The 11,670-nt window shown below is 34.4% G+C and overlaps 1 protein-coding gene across 1 annotated transcript in view; it reads left to right on the plus strand.

The window, feature by feature from the left end:
• Positions 1-9,373, plus strand: part of usp3 (ubiquitin specific peptidase 3) — a 17,034-nt gene extending 7,661 nt beyond the window's left edge. Inside the window, exons 7-15 of the mRNA XM_048158789.1 lie at positions 1-103; positions 831-944; positions 3,301-3,447; positions 5,945-6,051; positions 6,136-6,216; positions 6,308-6,426; positions 6,514-6,627; positions 8,268-8,335; positions 8,516-9,373. The exon at positions 1-103 is cut by the window's left edge and continues 11 nt beyond it. Of these exons, the coding sequence (XP_048014746.1) occupies positions 1-103; positions 831-944; positions 3,301-3,447; positions 5,945-6,051; positions 6,136-6,216; positions 6,308-6,426; positions 6,514-6,627; positions 8,268-8,335; positions 8,516-8,681 (1,019 nt within the window). The 3' untranslated portion in view covers positions 8,682-9,373. The remainder of the gene's footprint in view (positions 104-830; positions 945-3,300; positions 3,448-5,944; positions 6,052-6,135; positions 6,217-6,307; positions 6,427-6,513; positions 6,628-8,267; positions 8,336-8,515) is intronic.
• Positions 9,374-11,670: the final 2,297 nt, after the last annotated feature.

The following is an 11,670-nucleotide window of genomic DNA, read 5'->3' on the forward strand; positions in this document are numbered from 1 at the left end:
TGTTCAGCTGTTATTTCAAGGAGCTGCCCTCAGTGGCCTTACGAAGCGGGAAAACGGCAGGAAGGAGAATGTACCACACCAGAAGTCAGGGGGACAGCAGTGTGTAAGGTCCTCTCCACTGAATGGCAAAAGGGGGGGGGTTCGAATGGTGTCCTTTATTTTAAAGAAAATTGTCAAAACACTTTTCCTAGTATAAGCTCTTACAATATTGTATACGCAAGGTTTAATCCATGGCTAACTGCATTAAACAATTTGAATGCTTGACATGGAGGCAAAGAACCACCCAACGTGAAGCGGAGTCCATTATAATAGTTTAATGCACAGCTAGCAGTGGATTATCCCGCTTATACCATGGTCATTTGCCAGCATTGACAACGTAAAGCTGTTAAATAATATAAATAAGATATAAAATAGCTGAATTACTGAAATTTCAAATGTATTTTTTTATTTAAAATATTTTTAAATGCAATTTAAAAAAAAAAGACATTTTAAATTTTCATTGTAGTTATATGTAAAATAAGTTTTGCCCAAGAATATGTAAAATTATTAACATAATAAATACTTATAGGGAAACCTATATTGCAATTTATACATATATATATATATATATATATATATATATATATATATATATATATATATATATATATATATATATATATATATAATATAGAGCCCATTTTGTCATCCTAAACACACAATTATATGTTGAGATGCATTGTATTATTTGCATTAATCATTGTTTATCTCTGCCACCTCAAAACAGGCCTGATGTATCAGTCCCTGTAATGTCCATTAAAATGCCTGTGTTTGTCTGCTCTGTTGTGCAGATCTCTGGTCGAGGAGTTCAGGAAAACACTCTGTTCACTTTGGCAGGGGAGTCAGACTGCCTTCAGCCCAGATGCCCTCTTTTATGTCATCTGGAAAATAATGCCAAGTTTCAGGTATCATAAAATCATACGGTTTATTGCAATTTTTCCTTGGATTTGTCATCCTGAGTTTTTATGAGATATGGTTCAAATTATATATGGGGCAACTAACTACAAGTTGCACCGTATTGCAATTACATTTTTCAATATTCAAGAACCCAGAAAAATTATTAGTCTGTTTTGTCCATTTTTGCTACTGTTATGGACTTTTTGATGGCCGAAATCTCAGAAAGCTGGATGGCCGATGGCTGTTATAATAAAGCCAATATATATGATTTCACATTATTTAATTTAAAGATAGTTTCTTCAATGAAATTTCTTTTACATAATATTTACTAATGTGAAGTTATATAATTTAATATTAAATAACTTGAACTTGACTAAATAAAAAATTAAGTAAACAGATTTATTCTTTAGATAGGAACTTCTTGATTTTGTAATCATATAGTAATTTTCAAAAACGGAAGTAAACATTCTAACCAAGAGTGCACTCAGTAATTGTGTGCACACTGTGGAAATCATGTTTTCACAAAAAAAGGGAAAAATGTAACGAATGAGTACACCCCCTCTGAACAAATACAAAATATGTATTTTCTTTGATCACTAATACAATTCATGGAAAGATGGCAAAACTAAAATGTATTAAACATATACATAATAAAAACTGAGAAATATATGTCATTAATAGTCATAAAATAAGTAAATTAACCAATTTTGTTTAAATTAAGGATTGCAGAAATGAGTACACCCTAGATTTAATTCAACAAATTTATAATATTCTAGCACTTAGTATGCCCTCCATAATTTTGAAACTGCTCTGACCCTTCTTGGCACAGAGTGTACAAGTTCATGACAAATTGTCACATCTGTCCTGTTTAACTCCTGGATGATGAGCTCCTTAAATGCCCTGATCTTTAATGGGGAGTGTTGCTCAACTCATCTCTACAGAATCCCCCACAGGCACTCAAGAGTGTTAAGATTGAGTGTAATACATGTTCACAGAAGGTTTTTCACCTTGGGAGAATGCATATCCTCATTGTCATGTTGAAAAAATGCCCAACAATGCAGGGAATGAGGAAAGGGTAACATCTTCTGTTTCAAGTTTGTGTATTAAATTACACAGTGGTGTGGGAATTCATGACAGCATTGATAAAGCACAACTCCCTCACACCTTCAGCACTCATATACGAGCTTTACTACCACTGAACTTTACTGTGGGAACCAGGCACTTCTCAATGTACTCCTCCTCTAGCAACACCATAACATTTTGGATGCCGTTAGATCCAAAATGATTGATTTGGTCTCATGAGACCAGAGTATTGATTCCCAGAATCTATATTTTGTAAATATGGGCTTTGGAAATGGCTAACTGACTTTATTGTGCTTTGGCTACAGTAGATAGTTTCAGTGAGAACAACAACCATGCATGTCATTTCTGCAGGCTGCATCGTACTCTGTGAGATAAACAGTCACTCTTTTCATAGCTTTTGTTTGGCTCTGAGACACTCGCTTAGTATTTCTCCTGCTCTTTGTCTAGCTAAAAAAATCCCTCATCACTAAATGAAAGCTTAAAATGAAGGCCTGATTAGTTCAGGGGCCTTGTCACAAGTCCATTGTTTTTGAATTTCTGTGTTACTTTTGCTATATTTTCACACTTAAAAAAATGATTTGGTAATCCTCTTGCACCACTGTCCTCTTTTGTGCTAAGAAATAAGTCTCCTGACAGTTCTCTCCCAAGTGCTTTCATTGTTGTCAGCATTAAGTCTGAGAATGATTCAGGGGCTATATAACACTTTTGATTGTCAAGAAATTACTTCTCTTTAAATGTTTTGGTTCAACATACTTACCTGTTGATCAAACATTGACTTACACCAGAACATTTTTATTTTGTTTTATCTATAAACTTTTAGGAGGGTGTACTCATTTTTGCTAAACAACATTTTATCTCCTTGATAAGAAAATCTTATTTTTCTGAATAATTTTGTCATGCTTCTTTGGTAATTGATTAAGCAGACTTGCTGGAACATTATATTTCTAAAGAACACTAACATGTCTTCTAAGTAATTGAGTAACTGCTGACTTTCAGAAGTTTCAGAGGAGGTGTACTCATTTATGCTGTGAACTGTATGTCAGTCATTGATGTTTACTTTCTATTTTATGTATGATGTATTAAATATTACATTTTAAATGTCAGATGTTTAAATTTGACTTCGCTAAATATTTAAATATATAACATTTTGAAAAAAAGGACAAAGTCAAACCATTTTTTTCTTTGAGGTAACATGCACTAATGAATCTTCAAAAAATGGCAAGAACATCTTGAAGAAAGTAAATGGATTCATTTTGACTTTTTAATTTGATGGTTTTGCAGGGGTTACCAGCAACAGGACGCTCATGAGTTCCTGCGTTACCTGCTGGATCATCTCCACCGAGAGATGCAGGGAAGCAAGAACGGGTCGCCCAGTCCCGCCCTGACCCCGGACCGACCCAAACATGCCTCCGAGAGCAAATGCTGCATGTACGATACCACTTTGAACACATATATTTGTGATTTCTACTCCCATGTCCGCCTTTGTTTGGACAAACAGGTAGCCCTGCCCAAAACTTAAGCTGCCTTTCCACTATCTTTGACATTTGCATACGATTGTCACATTTTATGCCCTAGTGGCAGTTGCATGGAACTTTCAAAATGGTCATAAAGCAACTGTTACCCACTGCCGATTTAACCCTCTGGTCTTCTTCGGTCAAAAATGACCGAAAAATTTGTATGTTTGGAAATTTTATAATTTTTTGCTTTATAGGAATAGGATGACACTTGGTGACTTATGCCACATTAAATATATGAACACAAAAAAATCATGATTCGGATATGTTAAAGGGTTGAAAAAAAAGTTGCACATGGCTCCTTCACGGTAAAAAATGACCGACATAGGAAATGAATGGGAAATACGAAAAAAAATCGAAAAGTCAAAACAAACTTTTTACAAATCAACCACTGTGCAGAAAAAAAGTGACCAGCAATGAAGGGGTGATATCAAGAGTGCAAAATAGACACACACACACACACACACACACACACACACACACACACACACACACACACACACACACACACACACACACAGAACTATATAGGAATCTAGTGGTTACATCATGGCATTACACAAGTTTTTCTTTTTTTTACTCCCACCAGATGGCACTAATCTACCTTCAAAAAATTGGATTTTGAATGCCTTGTCTCTATTTAACATGGAATACTGCTTTCATTGAAAAATAATTTAATTAAAAAATATATTAGAAATAAATTGTTTTATTTTCAATGGGGAAAAAATGGCTAATAAAAATTGTATAAATATTGCATAGTATCATAAAATACAATCACAATTTTAAATGATAATCAAAAAATATTATTGAGCAAAAATATATTACATTGATTTTCCTGAAAAACAAAAAAAGTTACATTTTAAGGCTTCGGTCACTTTTGACCGTGAAGGAGCCTAGTGTGAACACTAAATGAAGAGGACCAGAGGGTTAAAATGAATGATGTGAATTAAGGATTTGAATGAATATATACATACAAAATAAATGATGCCCAATATGTCTGAAAGAAAAACACAATAGGTTTCTAGGGCTAATCAACGTAATTAATTATTATTTGTTGCAGAATTATTCATAACCAGCATTTTAATACTAGTAAACTAGTAATACTGGTAATTCTTCCCTCGCGCTCACAATGTTGGTTTCAATACAGTCACGTTCGGTCAGGCGGCCCCATACGGTCTAGCCGCAGAAGTTCAAATATTTCAAAGCATATGGTTAGAACGCCACAATGCTTCCATACTACTTGACATCAAAAATGAATTACTTCTGGTCAGTCGCTTTTCAGAAATTGTGGAAGGGCAGCTTTACGTGATAGGTTGAGCAAGAAGTAGATATTTAGGACCACTCAAACAGCGTTTTTTGGAAGCACCACAGTAGCAGAAAGTCTTAATATAAAAAAAAAAAAATTGCACCACTTGCCTTCAGTAAACTACATTTTTTCCTAGTCAAAGCGGTACACAGATGGTTCGGGGCAAATTTCTAATTCGAGGTTGGTCTATCTCAGCAGGCCGCCCCTCGTTTCATATCTCCCCTGCTAGTTTAGTGAGTTCGTGGGCAGCAGTGATAAAGATAACTCTTTACGGCACGCAGAGGGAAGTCTCTTTCGTATACAGAGACGGCTGTTCCCACACTTGCCTGCTGCTAGAGCAGAGCCACCCTGTTGTGTTTGTATTAATAGCTGCTGACAAGTGAGGAAGCCCCCAGCCACGGGCTGTGAGGGTGACCTGAGTGGATTTGCCGGGGTTATTGAAAAGGAAGTGCAGTGTTGTGTCGTGCTCACTGGATTGTGCCGAACAAAATGGCAGGTTAATCCTGCTGCGAATAGATGGACTAGTTGTGCTTTCATAAGGGCCGGATTCTGTTGAACACTCTTGAACGCTACTCATGTGGGTTTATTTAAAGGGGAACTATTATGCACTTGTTCAAAGTCTTGATTTTGGCTTTGGGCTCTACTAGAATTGGTTTTCATGCTTGAATGTTCAAAAAAACACTATTTTTCATAGATTTTACATTGTTGCAGCACCTTTCTACTCAGTCTGTCAGTAATGCTCAGTTTAGTTCCTGTCTCTATGAAGCCCCTCCTTCCAAAAAGCACAGTGTGCTCTGATTGTTCGGCTGGAGCAGTGTGTTGTGATCGATCAACCGCTTCGAGTGTTTTTCAGAAATGTCACGCCTCTTACCATAACCGCGAGTTTCAACACGCTACTAAGGCAACTCACCACCACCCCGTTTTTTGCGTATGCCTTGAGTGGGAATTATTTAAATGAGGAATATTGTGACGTGTTCATTCCCAGAAGAAAACTCAAAACTACAATCGAGTTCAGAAACAGTGCGCACTGATATAGACAATAACTCCCTTTGGAGTGATAACAGGACCCGTTTAGTAACGCTAAGCAGATTTGCTTTTCTTCTAGAAATGGGACCTCCACTATCGTTACATCTGTGTTTGGTGGCATCCTACAGAATGAGGTGTACTGCTTGATATGTGGCACGGAGTCTCGAAAATTTGATCCATTCCTAGGTGAGTTGTCAATCTGGTACATCAGCTCTAAAAGCTTTGTCGGCCTTTGTTGCCATGGTTACGCTAAATCTCTGTCTCCCCCAGATCTTTCATTGGACATTCCCAGTCAGTTCAGAATCAAGACCACAAAAGACCAAGAGCCGGGGCCAACGTGCACTTTGAGAGGTAAGAGATGGTATTAGAAACTATTAAATTCAGTTCATATTCTTCTTCGGCGACACTAAGAGGATGTGTGCCGTCTCTCTGCCGGCTACAGATTGCCTTTATAGTTTCACAGACCTTGAGGAACTCGATGAAACTGAGCTCTACATGTGTCACAAGTGCAAAAAGCGACAAAAGTCCACCAAGAAATTCTGGATCCAGAAACTGCCCAAGGTGACGGAAGTGTAGAAATATCCAGTTTTTGAAATAACACGTTTCCTGTAGTTTTTAACGGTTATATGATGTCTTGTCCCGGTGCAGGTGCTTTGTTTGCATCTGAAGAGGTTCCACTGGACAGCGTTTCTGAGGAATAAGATTGACACATATGTAGAGTTTCCCATGCGTGGCCTTGACATGAAAAGCTACTTGTTAGAGGTGAGAGCAAACCATTCAATTCTGTTAATTCTGTAATAATTGTAACTTGGTAACTTGTAACTGTTTTTCTTTGCAATTTATGCACTTATTTAATATATAAACATCATTATATTTAATTTAATTAAATTAAAATTATTATAATTATAATAGTACTATAAAGTGTATATATATATATATATATATATATATATATATATATATATATATATATATATATATATATATATATATATAAAATACTATTATTTTATATTAAGTAATTAAATATTATTTAAATATTATATGTATTATCTTATAAAACATATATATATATATATATATATATATATATATATATATATATATATATGTGTGTGTGTGTGTGTAATAGTACTCTTAAAATAAATTAATAAATTAAAATAAATTTAATAAATTAAGAAATTAATCAAATAATTATATAAATTACAACTGTATTATTAATATCATATTTATATAATATGTAAATATTTATTAGATAACAATAAATAATTACTATAATATTTATATATGTGATAGATTGACTGGGATTACAAATATTCTACCTATTATTGAGATTTTGATCTAACAATATGTAATTTTAAATGAAATATAATTGCATTTATGAATAATACAAAATATTAAAAATAATTGACATCAAATATTACTATTAAATATTAATTATACTTTGTTATTTTGTTATATTTAATATTTAAATAAACAAGTATATAATAATACGATTACTATGATTTATTTGTATATAGTAAGTAAATATAAGTAGTAAAATAATAAAATAATATTCATATTATATTACTGTTAAATATTAATTATAATAGACCTTTATTTTCTATATAATTTAAATAAACAAGTATATAATAATAATAATATTATTATTATTATTATTTATTATTATTATTTATTCATATGTATAGTAAAATAATAAAATATTCATATTACTGTTGAATATTAATTATAATTAGACATTATTTTTATATTTAATATTTAAATAAACATAAGTATATAATAAGTACAGTTATTATTATTCATATTTATTTGTATGAAAGTAGTAAATAATAAAAATAAACTGTTGAATATTATATTAGACATTATTTTTATATTTAATATTTAAATAAACATAAGTATATATATAATAAATACAGTTATTATTATTAATATTTATTTGTATGAAAGTAGTAAATAAAATATTCATATAATATTGTTATATTTAATATTTATATAAACAAGTATATAATAAGCACCATTTTTATTATTAATATTTATTTGTAAAGTAGTAAAATAATATTCATATTATATTACTGTTAAATAATTATAATAGTTAGACTTATTTTTAATATTTAATATTTAAATATAAGTAGATAATAATAAATAGTTACTATTATTATTTATTTATATATAACGTAGTAAAATAATAAAGTAATATTCATATTACTCTACTACATATGAATTGATTAATTTAAGATAATTTAATAATAATTCATATTTTAACGTAAATAAGTAATTAAACCTTTTAATGGATATGATTAAAATTATTACAATAATATTATATAATTAAATGTACTTTTTATTATATGACTATTTTGTTATATAAAATATAAATGTTATAACAATTATGTAATCATGCTCAGCCTGAAAACAGCTTGCCTGAGAGATGCCTGTATGATCTTGCTGCAGTGGTGGTGCATCATGGATCTGGGTAAGTAAAGGCTTGTAGTATACAGTACAACTCATTCACCAGCCTGAATTTCTGTTTTGTTGTTATCCACTAGGGGGGGATGTTATATCAGTAGCGGTTTCCTGTTATATCAATTCACACTCTGTACAGATAATCAGATCACAGATATATACGATATTCCATCTCCATCCTCTCCCGCAGCATCGGTTCAGGACATTACACAGCATACGGGCGTCACGAGGGCCGATGGTACCACTTCAACGACAGCACGGTCACTCTGGTCAGTGAGGAGGCTGTGCTGAAAGCCAAGGCCTACATTCTGTTCTACACAGAGCACAGCGATCAAGAGAGCCAACCCAAGCTTTAAGACTTCCTCCAGATCAGTTATTGGACCTTCATATGTGTGTCGTCATCTGTCTCATGTCTTATGCTATCCAGTTATGTTTTCTCCGTCACAGAACCTCAATATAAACCGAATTGCTGCTTACGTTTTGACTTGATGACTTGCGTTTAATAGACTGTCCCAGTTTTTTTTTTTTTTTTGTTTCATACGCCACCAGTGTGAAATGAGATTCCAAAGGCAATTCTTCAGGGGGGATTTTTGTCTGCCGAAAAAATTGACTTTAGAATCAAAATGCTTTACAATTGATTTGTTTTTCCGTTCGGCTGAATGATGACAGCTGTCACATTTGTGTGTCAGACACTGACGTCTCCTCCTCACGCCAACGTTCTGCTCGCTGCTCCAGGAAAATTTCTTTCTGTTCAGCTCGGAAATTCACTCTTGTCCTCTGAGCCTGCTGTTCATTGATCTAGGTTGGCGTTGGAGGTATTTCCGAACCAAAACTTGAAATGTATGATTTTGCGTAACAAAATGAGATGTCATTTGTATCACAAAGCAGCAGTTGACTCAAACACAGCTATCACCTCACTAATGTGAAAATGACTTTTGAAGGGTCCAGTATATCTCACGTGTTTCGTTTCCTTTTATGCTTGAAAATGTCTGACCAAGTGTACAGTTTCTGTCCTTTTAAGAATTAAAGGGATGCAGATTGTGCAAAAGTTGATTTCTGCTTTTATTATATTCTTATAATTAAAACACATATAAGGAATTATTGTATTTACTAGTCCATTTTGAAGGGACCAACAGAGTTCAATTTGTTTTTATGTATTATTTAGGACCGGGTAAAGCTGAAATCCAGTGATTCGTTCTTCCTCGCAACCTTGTACCTTGTTAACATGATTTTGTTTCCAGAAGTTGTGCAAAACGAGCCAATCAGAATAGCTTGCCAAATAGAGAAAGTGCTTGCCATTTTTTGTGTGCAAATATGCATCAGATGGTCCGTGGGTGTGCCGACTTATGCTGGGATTAGCTATGCCCCACTTCCATATAAGTCATTGCAAATAGGGTAAAAATGTATAGATTAAACTGTGTTCCAAATTATTATGCAAGTGACATATCAGTAGGATTTCAGTACAAAAAAAAATTAAGATTTTAGTTTTTCTAAGAAAGTGTTTATTTATCCATGTCTTTTTAGATAACTGGTATCAATCTCAGTAAAAAAATAATTTGCCAGGTCTACTTGGGTAAATGGAACCCTACTTAAAGAGGTTGTTCCACATTATTAAGCAAGTCACAGTTCTCATGCAATATGGGGAGGAAGAAAGATCTTTCTGAAGATGAAAAGCATGAAATGGTGCATTGTGCAAAAGGCATGAAAACAACTAATATTGTGTGAAAACTGAATGGAGATTATCAAATTATCATAAGATGTGAGTGATGAGTGATTTAGAGCACAGCAGAACTTGGTCAGATAAAGGCTTATTGAGGAAAGTTCCTGTCAAAAAAATTAATTGTATTAAAAGGGCAGCTATAAAAAAAAAAAAAGCCAGTGTTGAGCAGCAAAAAGGTATTTGAAGCTGCTGGTGTCTCTGGAGTCTTGAGCAGCTCTCCATGCAGGCTGGCAGTTGTGTGTAAAATTGCATTTTAGCCATCACTAACCAAAGCAATGATTAATAATGACAGACATCGCAGCAGCAGGTTTATTAGGCTGCTGTCACTTTAAGATCTGATGCACATGATGCAGATCTGACACGCATCCGATTTAAGACATTTTAAAAATCATTTAAAGGATTCACTTAATTTACACATAATTTACTCACCCTCAAGCCATCCTAGGTGTATATAACTTTCTTCTTTCTAATGAACACAATCTGAGTTATTAATAATCGCCCTAATGCGTCTAAGCTTTATAATGGCAGTGCACCGAAACCACCTGTTTGAAGCTCAGAAAAGTGCATCCATCCATCATAAGCGTACTCCACACGGTTAATAAAGGCCTTCTGAAGCGAAGCGATGCATTTGTTTAAGAGAAATATCTATATTTAACAAGTTATAAAGTAAAATAAAAATAACTGGCTTCCGCCAGACTGCCTTCCGTATTCAACTTACGAAGAAAGCGTAACGCCTCTCGCGGTTCAAAACGCTTAGGCTACGTAAACAAGCTTTTTTTGTAAGTTGAATACTGAAGGCGGTCTGGTGGAATTGCTGTGGGCCCCACGCAATTATGTGCTTTGTGTGGTGAGTAAACGCGCTACTGGATTCACAGACAGCGCACCAATACAGATTTAAGTTCTTTTTTGCATCTTATTGCGCTTAAATGGTTTAATAGCATTTGAATTAATAGTATTTTTATATATTATATATACACTATCCAGTCAATTCAATGTTAACCTGGGTGTATGTGACCAGGAATGAAAAACATTTGAGACTTTAGTTAACTTGGGTGTATTTTGTATACATAGGGTTGAATGATTCTGGTACGCGCTGTTCTCAAATACGGGTGTGGGTTCAGGCAGTGTGTGTCACAATGTACACGACTGCTTGCATTTCCTCTGTTCTGCCCATGTAATTGCTTCAGGTGGAGTAGCTTTCTCTTCAACCTCGCTTAAAATATAGTGGCAAGTACACTAGTTCTCTATAATATTTTTTCCAAAAGACTGCTTACAGTGTCATCCACTGTGAAATGTAAATGCTGAATGGTTTTTAATGACGTAAAGCGCTCCAAAACAACAGCGTATGAGGGTGTGCATTGTTCCCATTGTGAGTATTTCTTTTCCTTCCCCCTCACTCCTCCTATCAATTGCTGCCACCCACATGCACGCTCTCGCACGAGGTCCCGGGGGGCAGAGCAAACACTGGGACTCCCCACACGCCACGTGTCAGTGAGGGAGCGCTCCTGACAGGCAGGAAGAACAGGCGCGGAGGAACAGCTGCTTGCAGGTGTCTGTCTGAAGCTGTCATACATTAGAAAGGGCAAACAAGTTCATTCTCTCTCTCTCTCTCTCTCTCTCCTGTT

The sequence above is a fragment of the Megalobrama amblycephala genome, linkage group LG15, assembly GCF_018812025.1.
Source record: "Megalobrama amblycephala isolate DHTTF-2021 linkage group LG15, ASM1881202v1, whole genome shotgun sequence".
Lineage (NCBI taxonomy): Eukaryota > Metazoa > Chordata > Actinopteri > Cypriniformes > Xenocyprididae > Megalobrama > Megalobrama amblycephala.